General features: G+C 47.6%; 1 protein-coding gene across 2 annotated transcripts in view; it reads left to right on the top strand.

The window, feature by feature from the left end:
• Window positions 1–8,593, top strand: part of LOC120384704 (C-factor-like) — a 36,093-nt gene extending 27,500 nt beyond the window's left edge. For both annotated transcript variants that reach the window (XM_039503689.1, XM_039503690.1), the window contains 4 exons: window positions 3,467–3,654; window positions 4,568–4,726; window positions 5,859–5,969; window positions 8,423–8,593. In XM_039503689.1, coding sequence (XP_039359623.1) covers window positions 3,467–3,654; window positions 4,568–4,726; window positions 5,859–5,969; window positions 8,423–8,536 — 572 coding nt within the window. In that variant the 3' untranslated portion in view covers window positions 8,537–8,593. The remainder of the gene's footprint in view (window positions 1–3,466; window positions 3,655–4,567; window positions 4,727–5,858; window positions 5,970–8,422) is intronic.
• The last annotated feature ends 6,947 nt before the right edge of the window (window positions 8,594–15,540 follow it).

Raw genomic sequence — 15,540 nt, 5'->3', positions numbered from 1 at the left:
TTTGTGGTGCGCTTGCTGCTTGATTGAAATATACCGTGTGCTCTGTTTGTTTGGAGGACCGTGTGCTGACCATGTGTGTGCTGAGCCTAGTGGCCTGCTAGGCAAGGCTGAGAGCTTCTTAATGAGGCTGTGATCCCTAAGCCTCCCTAGAGGTTTTAGCACCTGTAGACGAGCGCTTCGTTGCTCGCGGTACAAATTCACTGGAGACCACTCTGGCACACACCAGTGCCCTTTTATTTCCCAGTCTTTTCCCATACCCACGTCTATACAGCTATGTACAATTCAATACCAGTCAGGTAGCCCCTTGGGGAACAGCTTGCTCTTACAGCAGCTGGGAAGAACAGGTCCTCACTCCTCACTTTCCTGTTCCCCTTACTGCCAGCTTTAGAGGCCTTCCTCTCAGCAGGCTCACAGGTGATTGCTCTCGGGATCCTTTAATGAGCCACACCCTGCCAGCTCCAGCCAGTTCTCCTTGATGGGAGCTCTGCTAGCAGGTTCTGAGCTAACAGGGGCTGGTTCAGTGTCTCTTAAGCCAGCACCCTGTTACAGCATCCATCAACCCTTAACTAGGGGGCGAGGCTACTCAGGGAGACCAGGGCTTTAAAAAGCCTGCTTCTAAGCAACCAGAGGAGCTAGTGAACAGGAGCAGTTAACAGGGGAGTTTTGCGAGGGAGTTCTCCAGGGGGAGCATGAGAAGGGGCTAGAATTCAACATTCTTTAAACTTAAAAGCCAAAACCACCCCCTTGAGATAAACAAATCAACAACGAACGAACCAGCTGCAGGAGTAAGAAGACAATGCAGGCGAAGTCCAGCAACAGAGTTTATTGCACCCAATGCAGCATGTATGATTACCTGCCCTATGGGCAAGTGGCGTGTGTGCAGTCGGTGCAAGGAGCTCCTGGCCCTCAGAGAATGTGTACAGGCTTTGGAGACCAGAGTGGCTGAACTAGAGGAGCTGAGGGAGACAGAGAGGTGCACAGATGAGACTTTGAAGGACACAGTAGAACAGTCCCACCCCTGGTCTGACAGCCTCTGTGCTGTTGAGGAGGATGAAAGTCCCAGGGAAGGAGAACATCCAACTGGAGCAGACGGAAATGATCCCATTTTTAGGACCAGAGGATGGTGTGGTATCCTCTCACACTGAGGATACCTCTCCGGGGGAGAGAACTCCAGCTATTAGAAAGACACAGGTATTAGTAATGGACGATTTGATCATTAGAAACATAGATAGCTGGGTTTGCGATGACCAGGAGAACCGCATGGTGACTAGCCTGCCTGGTGAGAAGGTTGCGGATCTCTCAAGACATCTAGATAGACTTATTTGTAGTGCTGGGGAGGAGCCGGTGGTCATGGTACATGTAGGTACCAATGACATAGGGAAGGACAGGAGAGAGGTCCTGCAGGCCAAATTTAGGCTGCTAGTTAAGAGATTGAAGTCCAGGACTTCCATAGTCGCATTCTCTGAGATGCTTCCAGTTCCACACACAGAGCCAGATGGACAGGCAGAACTGCAGAGTCTCAATGCGTGGATGAGATGATGGTGTAGGGAGGAGGGGATTAGATTTATTAGGAACTGGGGAAACTTTTGGGAAAGGAGGAGCCTTGTAGCAGGGTGGACCCTGCTCCTGCCCAGAGGGGCTTGAAAAGCTGCCTGCCAGGGCTTGAGAGGGGTGGCTCTGGAAGCTGGGCTGAGTAAGGAAGTGGCCACAGCTGGGGCCACGCCCCAAACTGAATCCCTGGGGCTTATAAGAAGGCAGGGAAGCCAGAGCCCAGACAGTCTCTCTCTGCCTTCAGAGAGGGATGGGCCTGGCTGCTTATGAGCAGAGCTAAAGTACCTGGGTGAAGCAGGGCTGGGAACAGGCTAGGGAGCTGGGGAGCTTGAGCCAGAAAAACCCCAGGCTGCAGCCTAGCGATAGGCCACAGGTACTGGGGGTTGCAAGGGGCGACCCAGGGGTAGGAAGAGCACCAGGTCCAAACCCCTTTGCCTGTGATGAGAAGGTGGATACTGCAGTCTGTCCCAGGAGCTGGGGCTAGAGCACGACTGGGCAGTAGCCATTCTGAGGCGAAGCGGGGAAACCAGGGTGGGGGTTCCCCGGGGAGGGGGAAACCCAGTTAAAGGGGCACCGGGGTCCTGGGAGGGACACGGGGCCAATAAGAGAACAGGCGGATCACCGGCCAGCAGAGGGTGCTCCGGGCTGGAAAAGAGCTAATTCCGCGGAAAAACCAGCGGGAGGCGCCGTGGCGGTGAGTAGCCCGTTTACAAGCCTATACAAGAAGGATGGGCTCCACCTAAACCAAAATGGAACCAGACTGCTGGCACTTAACATTAAGAAGATTGTAGAGCAGTTTTTAATCTAAGGGCTGGGGAAAAGCCGGCAGGTGCGGAGGAGCACGTGATTCAGACATCCCTTAGGGGAGGATCTATTAATAGAGAATCTCTATGTCCAGGTGGACACAGGAGGATGGAAAATGATAAAATACAGGCAGGGTCTGATCAGAAACAATCAAATAAAAAGATTGCCCATTCAATTACATTGTGTAATGGCAGACAGCTAAAAGGGTACAAGTTTTTAAAGTACTTATGTACCAATGCTAAAAGTCTAAATAATAAAATGGGTGAACTAGAGTACCTTGTATTAAATGAGGATATTGATATAATAGGCATGTAGGGGTCCCTTGCTCTCCTGCTCAGAGGGAGGCCACTCCAGCTGGCCCCAGTCTGGTCCGGACCAGAGTCTACAGGGTAGCCGGGAGCCCACAACAGGGCTGGGTGATCAACTGTCACTACCAGGCTTCGGCCTGGGCTGGGGTAGCTCAAGTAGTCCACAAACAACTAGTCTTTAAAGGCAGGCCCTGGCAGCCAGTGAGCAAACAGCTAATGTGATGCCAATTTTTAAAAAGGGCTCCAGAGGTCATCCTGGCAATTACAGGCCTGTAAGCCTGACTTCAGTATCAGGCAAACTGGTTGAAACTATAATAAAGAACAATATTGTCAGACCTATAGATGAACATAATTTGTTGAAGAATCAACATGGTTTTAGTAAAGGGAAATCATGCCTCACCAATCTATTAGAATACTTTGAGGGGGTCAACAAGCATGTGGACCAAGGGGATCCAGTGGCTATAGTGTACTTAGATTTTCAGAAAGCCTTTGACAGGGTTCCTCACCAAAGATTCTTACGTAAAGTAAGCTTCCATGGGATAAGAGGGAAGGTGCTCTCCTGGATTCAGTTCAAAGAGATTAAGCAATTTTTAAAAAAAATTTCAAGGGATTTCCTCCTGCCCCCGGAATCAGAGGCAGTGTGGGAGAGTTCCCAGAGGGGCTTGAGGGAGATGCAAGTGAGCGAGGCTGCTTTCATTGGCCAACTGAAGACACGGTCAACAGCTGAATTGGCTGGTAGAGCTGATAGACAGGGCAGAGCTGCTATAGGAAGGATGTTTCTGAATCCCCTGTGCTGTCTGTAGATGTCACAGATCCAAACAGTATAAAGGCAGCTGCGCAGAGAGTGGAGGAGCATGTGCAAGGACATGGACTGAATCTCCTGATAAACAACGCTGGCATCGCACGGATGACCACCATGGAGAATGAGAACATTGAGACCATGGCAATTGTATACCTAACTAACACAGTTGGGCCCCTGATGGTGAGCCAGGTAAGAACGCACCTAACAGCCAGGAAACTCCTTCAACACTGAGCCAAGACTGCCCTGGAATGAGCTGAGATGCTTGGCTAGGGCAAATTTTTGACTCATTTTTCAAAAACAAGGTGATCTGCATTTTCAGACTCAAGGGAGACTCTCTAACATCCCCTAACACTGGCCACCAGCAGGATTTGAACCTTGAGCACCAAAGCGCAGTTTTCTACCACTTGGGCTAATGAAATAACTCCACTAGCTGGTCGCAGTAGTAGGTTGTTATCCCCTGGTGCTTCAGTCAGTATAATCACATGTTCTCCACTGGTTCAAAGGCTGTACCAGAGGGCCATGCAGCCATAAGGGTGAGGGCCTGGTTGTGCCCTGCCAAGGAGCCCCTTCCCCATGATGGCGGGGGAGGGATAGCTCAGTGGTTTGAGCATTGGCCTGCTAAACCAGGGTTGTGAACTCAATCCTTGAGGGGGTCATTTAGGGTTCTGAGGCAAAAATCTGTCAGGGATGGTACTTGGTCCTGCTATGAAGGCAGGGGACTGGACGCGATGACCTTTCAAGGTCCCTTCCAGTTCTATGAGATAGGTATATCTCCATATTAAAAATGCTCCTACCCAGAGGCTGGGCACAGGTCCAGATCATGTGCTCTAGCAGCACAAGGATTGTGCAGTGCTAGTGCCTGCAGCAGGGCTCACCTCTCGGAAGGAGCAGAGCAGGCTCCCTTCAGGGAGAGCACACTCTGACCCATAGGAGAGTTTCCCAGTCATCATATTCCCAAGAACTATGGGATGCACCAACCTGCCTGAATCAGACTCCACCTTCAGAGCCTCCCTCTCCCTGACCCTTAACATCACTGATGGGCTCCTTCCCTGGTACAGCAGTGTCACCCCTGTCGTAACACAGTCATCGGTATCTCCCTCAGGAGTTCCTGCCATTGCTGAAGAAGGCTGCCCAGCAGAGCACCCAGACAGGGCTGAGCTGCAGCAAGGCCGCCATTCTCAACATGTCCAGCATAGCTGCTTCCATAGAAGTAGTTCCACAGTGGGAATTATGGAAACTACTCAGCTACCGCTGCAGCAAGGTACCATACAGGACCCCTCTCACTCCCTTCCAGCACAACTAGCCCCTACCTTGTATCAACACAGGTGCCTCCTCTGCTGTTCCTTCTAAACACCTCGGACTCCCCCACAAGCTTCCGTGCAAAGCTCCTGTCCCCTTAGCCCCCTCCTACCTGGCTTCTTGCTACAGATTTAAGGAAACAGTGCATGTGTCCCTGCATCTCCCGCTTTATAGTCAACCTTTAGCCAGAATTACTCTTTAACAACAAACCAGAGATCCGGATGTATTACCAGCTTCCAAGCTCATCCAGCTTTGGTCGCCACTGGGCAGTGAGGAAGATTGTGTTCAGCGGGATCCTCTCCCCTATCTCAGACTGCCGGGAATGTTATTGCTACAAGGGTAACAGAAATTCAGCTGGGTTTGGAACCAGCTGCTGGTGCCATCTGTTCCTTGTGTACTGAACCCCTCAATGAGTCTCAGCTGTGTAGGATCTCAAGGTGCAGATACAGCCAGTGCCAACAGCTGGGCTTAGCCAAGGATTTTCCTCCTTTCGTTTTACCAGAATTGGGTCTCCTGGTTTCAGCTTGGCTGAGCATTCCAGGCTATAAAAGGATAAAACCAGAGATTTTGGGGATTTGGTATCTCACAGCCTTGTACCCTTTACTCAGGGGCAGGAAAGATTGAAGATTTATTGTGAGGTGGGCAGTTTTCTTTTGATCTGTTGCAAGAGTTGCCAGCCCTCCAGGATGGGCCTGGAGTCTCCCAGAATCAGCATTGATCTTCCAGTGACTATTGAAAGCAATCCAGGAGATTTGAATGGGATATTTTAAGAAAATGACATCATGTAATGTTGGGGGACAAAAATCTCCCGGAATAGCTTCAGTCAGAGTTGTAACCTTATCTGTCACCCCGAGCAGCTGAGCTGGGTTTGTCCGTTGAGTGAAGTGGGAGCTGCCCTTTAGTTCAGCAGTACTGCTTATGTATGAAGCTCCGTACATTCCGTCCAGTGCTATTTATCTCCTCTCCTGTCAGCCCAGATGACTCCCCCTCACCCTTGCATATCAGTATTGTGGGGTTGAGGGGTCATGTCCTGTAGGGAAGATGCCCCTCTGTCCTGTGCTCTTATCTTTGCTCATGGAGTGTCCCACCCACAGGCTGCTCTGAACATGGTCAGCAAGTGCCAGTCCTTGGAGTACAAAGACTATGGGATTCTCTGCACTTCTATCCACCCTGGCCAGGTGAAAACCAGAATGGGAACAGAAAAGGTAGGGGTCATAACACGTTTATAATCCCTTGGTTAGGGTGACTGGCCACTTCCATCCACAGTACATCAGGGAGGCCTTACGGTCTTGGTTCTGCCACAGACTCATCACCCAGATCGCAACTACGTTAAACTGGAGGGAAAATTGGAATACGTATCAATACTATAAGGGTAAACCATTCCAGGGATGTTGTAATTATCCCCAAAACAAACATTACGAACCCAGGAAATAAAAATTATGGTTAAACTTAAAGTTACTATAACCATAACCGTATCTCCAGTTTAACGTGGCTTTTGTTTGGGAATTCTGTTTGGTTTGTTAAATTACTAGAATTTTCATATATAAACATAAACCCAGAGAAAGTCACCCTGTGATGAGATTTCTATGATTTGAAGATATGTATCCACCTGAAATCTTCTCGTCATTTTACCTCTGATGGCCAGATTCACCAGTACACTCTGCCTGCTTTACCCCACTTGGGAGCAGCACAAAGCAGTCAAAGCATACTGGCCTGTTTCCCCCAGCTCCTGACCCCTGGGTTCCCCTGCAAAGCCCAGTTTCCTCCTCTCTCCTCTAGACAACCCACCGCACAGTGTGCAAGAGCCAGGGGGTTGGCCACAAGGGCCCAGATCCTCAGAGGTATTTGGGCACCTAACTCCCACTGATTTCTAGAGCTGCAATGTCCTGGCTAAAGTCCAATGTGCGGGGGAAGTACATTCAGCTGAGCTAAACTCCCCCTGCAGTTTAATCTGGATAGAGTGGGCCTGATTTGCCACTGCCCTGCACCTTGCACATTTGTACCAGTGCAAAGTGGGTATTGATAACTACCACATCAGAACGCTAACATCTTTGCCCAGGTGTGACCGAGTCTTCTTACTGGACGCAGTTAAGCATTGCCATGTGCCACGCCAGAAGTGATCCATAAATAGTGTATACAAAATTAGTCATACTGCTTTACTGCAAAGGCCTTTAATGCTTTGGGATTCTATGGGACTGATCCAAACCCCACTGAGGCCAATGGAAAGACTCCCATTGACAGCTATGGGGTTTTGATAAGACTATAAATGCACAAGTGTGAGGAACATCAACTCTCATTTTAGTACATTATTATTTATTCATGTATTTTGGTAGCACAGAGCCCACAGTCCCATTGTGGTAGGCGTTGTACAAATATCTGCAAAGACAACTTAGCCTGAAGACCCTACTGAAGCTAAGAGGATGATATGTTGAGGGAGGAGACTTGGTCCTGAATACACCCACTGTTAGAAACATAGTAACTGTAATGAGTTCCTCCCGGGGTGCTACCTGGAACTGGGGTACCACTGAGCCTCTGACCCACCAGCCTGGGCTCCCTCTCACACTGTGCTGCTGTGACAAGTTGCAAAGCCCTCCAGCCTGCACTTTCACCAGCATTCACACAGGTAGGGACACACCCAGCTGCAGTCACAGGCAGGGTCTCTAACCACCAGCTTCCCAGCCTAGGCCCCAGAGCAGTACATCCTGCCCTGGTCAAATCTGGCCACTATATGGGTTTAACACCCGGTCCGCCTCTCTCTCAATGTGAAGAGGACCATGCACACTGGTGGAAACCAAGCTGAGATTTTCCCCAGACACCTTAGTCAAATGCACACTGGTTTGGATTAAACATAAAACAAGTTTATTAACTACAAAACGGTAGACTTTAAGTGATTATAAGTGATAGCAAATAGCTCAAAGCAGATTACCTAGTAAATAAACAAAACTGAGCTTAATATACAGTACTAGAAAGGTAGGATATGAATTAGCAAATTCTCACCCTGCATGGGTTGGCAGATTCCTAAGGCACAAGCTGCCTTGGCTTTGCAGCTTGGGTTTCCCAAGTTTTCATACACAGGCTAGAAATCCCTCAAGCCTGGGACCATCATTTCCTCCCTGTTCAGTCTTTGTTCCTCAGGTGTTCCCAGGTGTGTTGTCAGGAGAGTTATGTCCCATCATGATCTCACTTTCCCCCTTTTATATCTGCTTCCCACTTGCTGGAAAGCTCTTTTGCTGTGATCTGGGTCAAACAGTTCCCATTGTGTCGTGCTATCTCTGAGAGGTTTCTTTTGTTCACAGTTCCTGGGGTAATCCTTGTGCTTGTGTGCATTTCCTCAGTAAGCCATTAACATTGTTTGGCCTTTTTACTATTGCAGCTGAAATGCTGCTTGTGGCTGTTTTCAACCTCACAACATGTTTCAGCAACATGTACACAGCCAAACTTTGTAACTTCACATACGACGATAGCACATACACTCCAACGAGATATTAACATCTAGCAGATCAAGACTTAGAATAATAAGAATCACAAAGCATACGTAGTACAAAACATATCCTGATTACATGACAGTGGTGAATATTGGGGTGCCAGGGTGTCACAGTAACAATGGCCTGAAAGATGCAGTTTTGCCCTACCTAACAGCATCACTTTAACCCTACAGGCCCCACAGACCGTGGAGCAAACCACTCAAGCAATCCTGAAGATGCTTTCCACGTTCTCTGAGAAGGAGAATGGTTCCTTCGTGGGCTGGGACGGACAAATCTATCCCTGGTGAGACATGAGCTTGCCAGGTGTGATTAGATCATAGAGGTGCCTGCAGTGTTACCTGTACCTGACACCCCAATAAACAGCCTGAGCTGAATTACAACCCATTTCTTGAGCCTTTCTTCTCTGCTGCTCCCTGATGCAGGTGGGAGATCCATTCAACACTGCTATGCTGTTACTGAGCCATCTAGAGACTGAACATTCAGGTACCTCAGTGGGCACAGCTGGTTCTAGAGGTGGGCAAGAAGGGCAGTTGCCTTCGGTACTAACTTCCAGGGGGCACAAAACTGCTTTTTTTTATTTATTTTTGGCTCCCCTCCAACTGGCGCTGTGTGTGTGTGTGTGTGTGTGTGTGTGTGTGTGTGCGTGCTTATGTGCTCGCTTGGTTTCTCGGGAGAGGTGGGGCCAAAAACTTTGGAAACATTTTCTGCCCTGGCTGGCAAAACAGCTAGGGCCACTCCTAACCTTGGGCCCAGGGGTGGAAAACATGAATTGCAGGCCCGTCATTGTGGATGACACATGCGTGCCATACCATGTGAGTGTCTCTGTGTGATGGCCCCGCTCTGCACAATGAACCGCGGACATTTCACAAACAATTAGACAGAGAGAATGTTTGTCAAGTCTGTATTTTGCTGAGAAACCAAAGATCCCGGTCCCACTGCATCAGTGCTGGGATGACTCACTGCAAACCATGGAGAGCTGCATGGGTTGCTCTTCTAGCAAGGATCTGGGAGTTCTAGCCAATCACTTTTGTTTGCTGGCTCAAGTAGGAAATGTGTGCAAGCTCATGGTCAAGTTTCTTCTATGGCCGTTGGGGCATGTGGAGAGAGGATTCCCATTTCAGCCATCCTAAACTGAGAGGAGTTGACACTAAACTGGGAGGAGTCGTAGATACGCTAGAGGGTAGGGATAGCATACAGAGGTACCTAGACAAATTAGAGGATTGGCCCAAAAGAAATCTAATGAGGTTCAACAAGGACAAGTGCAGAGTCCTGCACTTAGGACGGAAGAATCCCATGCACTGCTACAGGCTGGGGACCGAATGGCTAGGCAGCAGTTCTGCAGAAAAGAACCTAGGGGTTACCCTGGACGAGAAGCTGGATATGAGTCATAAGAACATAAGAATGGCCATACCGGGTCAGACCAAAGGTCCATCCAGCCCAGTATCCTGTCTACCAACAGTGGTCAATGCCAGGTGCCCCAGAGGTAATGATCAAGTGATCTCTCTCCTGCCATCCATCTCCATCCTCTGACAAACAGAGGCGAGGGACACCGTTCCTTACCCATCCTGGCTAATAGCCATTTATGGACTAACCACCATGAATTTATCCAGTTCTCTTTTAAACGCTGTTATAGTCCTGGCCTTCACAACCTCCTCAGGCAAGGAGTTCCACAATTTGACTGTGCGCTGCGTGAAGAACTTCCTTGTATTTGTTTTCAACCTGTTGCCTATTGAATTCATTTGGTGACCCCTAGTTCTTGTATTATGGGAATAAGTAAATAACTTTTCCTTATCCACTTTCTCCACACCACTCTTGATTTTATATACGTCTATCATATTCCCCCGTAGTCTTCTCTTTTCCAAGCTGAAGAGTCCTAGACTCTTTAATCTTTCCTCATATGGGACCCGTTCCAAACCCCTAAACATTTTAGTTGCCCTTCTCTGAACCTTTTCTAGTGCCAGTAGATCTTTTTTGAGATGAGGAGACCACATCTGTACACAGTATTCGAGATGTGGGCGTACTATTGATTTATATAAGGGCAATAATATATTCTCAGTCTTATTCTCTATCCCCTTTTTAATGATTCCTAACATCCTGTTTGCTTTTTTGACCGCCTCTGCACACTGCGTAGACATCTTCAGAGAACTATCCACGATGACTCCAAGATCTTTTTCCTGACTTGTTGTAGCTAAGTTAGCCCCCATCATATTGTATGTATAGTTGGGGTTATTTTTTCCAATGTGCATTACTTTACATTTATCCACATTAAATTTCATTTGCCATTTTGTTGCCCAATCACTTAGTTTTGTGAGATCATTTTGAAGTTCTTCACAGTCTGCTTTGGTCTTAACTATATTGAGCAATTTAGTATCATCTGCAAACTTTGCCACCTCGCTGTTTACCCCTTTCTCCAGATCATTTATGAATAAGTTGAATAGGATTGGTCTGAGGACTGACCCTTGGGGAACACCACTAGTTACTCCTCTCCATTCTGAGAATTTACCATTAATTCCTACCCTTTGTTCCTTATCTTTTAACCAGTTCTCAATCCATGAAAGGACCTTCCCTTTTATCCCATGACAGCTTAATTTACTTAAGAGCCTTTGTTGAGGGACCTTGTCAAAGGCTTTCTGAAAATCTAATTATACTATGTCCACTGGATCCCCCTTGTCCACATGTTTGTTGACCCCTTCAAAGAACTCTAATAGATTAGTAAGACACAATTTCCCTTTACAGAAACCATGTTGACTGTTGCTCAACAGTTTGTTTTTCTATGTGTCTGACAATTTTATTCTTAACTATTGTTTCAACTAATTTGCCCAGTACCGACATTAGACTTACCGGTCTGTAATTGCCAGGATCACCTCTAGAGCCCTTTTTAAATATTGGTGTTATATTAGCTAACTTCCAGTCATTGGGTACCGAAGCTGATTTAAAGGACAGGTTAGAAACCTTAGTTAATAGTTCCACAACTTCACATTTGAGTTCTTTCAGAACTCTTGGGTGAATGCCATCTGGTCCCGGTGACTTGTTAATGTTTGAGTTTATCAATTATTTCCAAAACCTCCTCTAGTGACACTTCAATGTGTGACAGTTCCTCAGATTTGTCACCTACAAAAGCCGGCTCAGGTTTGGGAATCTCCCTAACATCCTCAGCCATGAAGACTGAAGCAAAGAATCCATTTAGTTTCTCTGCAGTGACTTTATCATCTTTAAGCACTCCTTTTGCATCTCGATCCTCAAGGGGCCCCACTGGTTGTTTAGCAGGCTTCCTGCTTCTGATGTACTTAAAAAACATTTTGTTATTACCTTTGGAGTTTTTGGCTAGCCGTTCTTCAAACTCCTCTTTGGTTTTTCTTATTACATTCTTGCACTTAATTTGGCAGTGTTTATTCTCCTCTCTATTTGCCTCAATAGGATTTCACTTCCACTTTTTAAAGGAAGTCTTTTTATCTCTCACTGCTTCTTTTACATGGTTGTTAAGCTACAGTGGTTCTTTTTTAGTTTTTACTGTGTTTCTTAATTTGGGGTATACATTTAAGTTGGGCCTTTATTATGGTGTCTTTAAAAAGCGCCCATGCAGCTTGCAGGGATTTCACTTTAGTCACTGTACTTTTTAACTTCTGTTTAACTAACCCCCTCATTTTTGCATAGTACCCCCTTTCGAAATTAAATGCCATAGTGTTGGTCTGTTGAGATGTTCGTCCCACCACAGGGATGTTGAATGCTATTGTATTATGGTCACTATTTCCAAGCGGTCCTGCTATAGTTACCTCTTGGACCAGCTCCTGCGCTCCACTCAGGACTAAATCTAGAGTTGCCTCTCCCCTTGTGGGTTCCTGTACCAGCTGCTCCATGAAGCAGTCATTTAAAGTATCGAGAGATTTTCTCTCTGCATTTTGTCATGAAGTGAAATGTTCCCAGTCAATATAGGGATAATTGAAATCCCCCACTATTATTGAGTTCTTAATTTAGATAACCTCTCTAATTTCCCTTAGTATTTCATCATCACTATCACTGTCCTGGTCAGGTGGTCAATAATAGATTCCTAATGTGTTATTCTTATTAGAGCATGAAATTTCTATCCATAGAGATTCTATGGAACATGTGGATTCACTTAAGATTTTTACTTCATTTGATTCTACATTTTGTTGCACATATAGTGCCACTCCCCCTCCTGCATGACCTGTTCTGTCCTTCCGATATATTTTGTACCCTGGAATGATTGTGTCCCATTGATTGCTCTCAGTCCACCAGGTTTCTGTGATGCCTGTTATATCAATATCCTCCTTTATCACAAGGCCCTCTAGTTCACCCATTTTATTTAGACTTCTAGCCCGTCCACAGAGCAGGTAATCATACATGCTGCACTCAGCGCAATAAACTGGATAGCCCCCACGCTGCAGCTGGGCTTCTGAAAACCCCCTAATGGGTCTTTAAAAATCAACTTCACCTGATCTTCTAAAATGCCTTAATCATTATCATATGATTATTGTATGGTGTCAGGACAGGGCAGAGTTAAAGTTGTTTGGTGCCTTAATTGTGCACCAAATTCTTACTTTACCATGTGTGGATTTCTTCTGTGAAACACCTTAACGCTCAGTTTCCTTTGTTTGTATTCTTGGTTTTGGATAACCTCAGCACCCCTGCACTATTTTTGACCCTTACATTAATGATACATACTCTCAACCTTAACTCCAGTTTAACTCAGTCTTTCTTAGCTTAGAATAGTTATAAGGAGCTGCTAAAGTTCCCCAGAAGAGGCACATTGGCATTGGGTCACAGCAATTTGTGTCTGTCGGGCAGAGGGGCCACGTGGCTGGGCAAGGAAGCTGCGCTTCCATGTAAAGGAGAAAGCGAGAGGCCCAGAGAAGGGGCTGGAGCCGGTCAAGGCAAAGGGCTGGAACGGAAGGTACTGAACGCAGGCCGTGCCTGCTGCAGGCCCCTAGTTTCTGCTGGCATGTTGCATGATGGTAACCTGGCTGCCATAACCCTGGAGACGGATTCAAATGGCAGCTGGGTCCTGCCCAGGTGGGCTCAGCCTCCGCCCACAGAGGAGGCAGCAGAGCAGCTGCGGGGAGGGGAGCAGGGAAGCATCTCCCCTGGAGGCGGCTGGTGCCCCACAGGCTGGGAATTGGGCCTAGGCCAAACACTGGAACACCCACCATGGTGTCTTGTCCTCACAGGAACCCCACGGGGGCTTAGCTACATTATGCCCTGTCATAAATATACAGCTACCAGTAGCATAAAATCCCTCCTTACCTTACTCAGATACTATGGTGATGGGGCCGCATAAGTACCACAGGTAGAGTGGGAACTTCTCTGTACCACTAACATCCCTTCCCTGGGTTTTGGCCCCTTCTTTTCACTTATGGCCCTCACATCTGCCTCTTTTCTGAATGTAACCCTGGCTCAGAGGGCTTGGGGGTATTTCTTCTGAGTCCCCTGCGTTCTCTCTTCAACACCACCTCCCACCACCATCACCACCACCTCCACCCACAGAGGGATTCCTGTTTTACAGGTTCATCTGATGACGTCCAGATCCTTCATTAATTTACCAGCCTTTTCTGATCTTAATCACCCTGCCTCTGTGACTCCCTGCTCCAGGGACACAAGCTGGGAGAAGCACCTCTCTGCACAACTCACATTCCACACTAAGGCCTGGTCTACACTACACGTTTAAACCGAATTTAGCAGTGTTAAACCGATTTAACCCTGCACCCATCCACACAATGAGGCCCTTTATATCGATATAAAGGGTTCTTTAAACCGATTTCTGTACTGCTCCCCGACGAGAGGAGTAGCGCTAAAATCAGTATTGCCATGTCAGTTTAGGGTTAGTGTGGCCACAAATTGATGGTATTGGCCTCCGGGCGGTATCCCACAGTGCACCATTGTGACCGCTCTGGAAAGCAATCTGAACTCGGATGCACTGGCCAGGTAGACAGGAAAAGCCCCACGAACTTTTGAATTTCATTTCCTGTTTGCCCAGCATGGAGCTCTGATCAACACGGGTGGCGATGCAGTCCCAAATCCAAAAAGAGCTCCAGCATGGACCGTACGGGAGATACTGGATCTGATCGCTGTATGGGGAGACAAATCTGTTCTATCAGAGCTCCGTTACAGAAGATGAAATGACAAAGCATTTGAAAAAATCTCCAGGCTGTGATAGACAGAGGCCACAGCAGGGACTCAGCATAGTGCTGCGTGAGAAGCGTAACGGAAAGCCAAAGAATCAAATGGACACTCATGGAGGGAGGGAGGGGGTACTGAGGACTCCAGCTATCCCACAGTCCCCGCAGTCTCTGAAAAGCATTTGCATTCTTGGCTGAGCTCCCAATGGCTGAAAGGTCAAAAACATTTTCCTGGGTGTTTCAGAGTGTATATTGTCAATTTACACCCTTCCCTCCCCCCCCAAAAAGAAAAGGGGAAAAAAATAGTTTCTCGCCTTTTTTCAATGTCACCCTATGTCTATTGCATGCTGCTGGTAGATGGGGTGCTGCAGCGCTGAACACCAGCATCCCCTTCCTGGTGGCGGATGGCACAATATGACTGCTATTCATTGTCATCATCAGCCCATGAGTGCTCCTGGCTGGCCTTGGTGAGGTCGGCCGGGGGCGCCTGGGTAAAAATGGGAATGACTCCCGGTCATTCCCGGCAGATGGTACAAAAGGATTGGTAACCATTCTCATCATAGCAACTGGAGGCTGAGCTCCATCAGCCCCCCCCCCCCTTCATGTCTAAAGAAAAGATTCTGTACTGCCTGGACTATCATAGCAGTGGGAGGCTGCCTCCCCCTCATTTTATCTCACTAAAAGTCAGTGTTTCTTATTCCTGCATTCTTTATTACTTCATCACACAAGTGGAGGGACACTGCCACGGTAGCCCAGGGGGGTTGGGGGAGGAGGGAAGCAACAGGTGGGGTTGTTGCAGGGGCACCCCCTAGAATGGCATGCAGCTCATCATTTCTGCAGGATCTCTGGGGCTCTGACATGGAGCGGCTGTGCTCTCTGGTTCTCTAGTACACTTGCCCCATATTCTAGGCAGCACTGACTCTATTTTTAGACAAAACATAAAGAAGGGAATGACCCAGGAGGTCATTCCCATTTTTGTCCATGTGCCCCCAGCCAACCTCAGCAAGGCCAGCCAGGAGCACCCATTACAGCAGCAGATGGTACAAAAGGACTGATAACCATCATCGCCAATTTCCAAATGCAAACGGTGCAAAATGACTGATAACCATCATCTCATTGCCAATTTACAATGGCAGATGGTGCAATAGGAATGGTAA

The sequence above is a fragment of the Mauremys reevesii genome, linkage group 16, assembly GCF_016161935.1.
Source record: "Mauremys reevesii isolate NIE-2019 linkage group 16, ASM1616193v1, whole genome shotgun sequence".
Classification (NCBI taxonomy): Eukaryota; Metazoa; Chordata; order Testudines; family Geoemydidae; genus Mauremys; species Mauremys reevesii.
The sequence above is the reverse complement of the archived record's forward strand: the minus strand, read 5'-3'. Positions and strand labels throughout refer to the sequence as shown.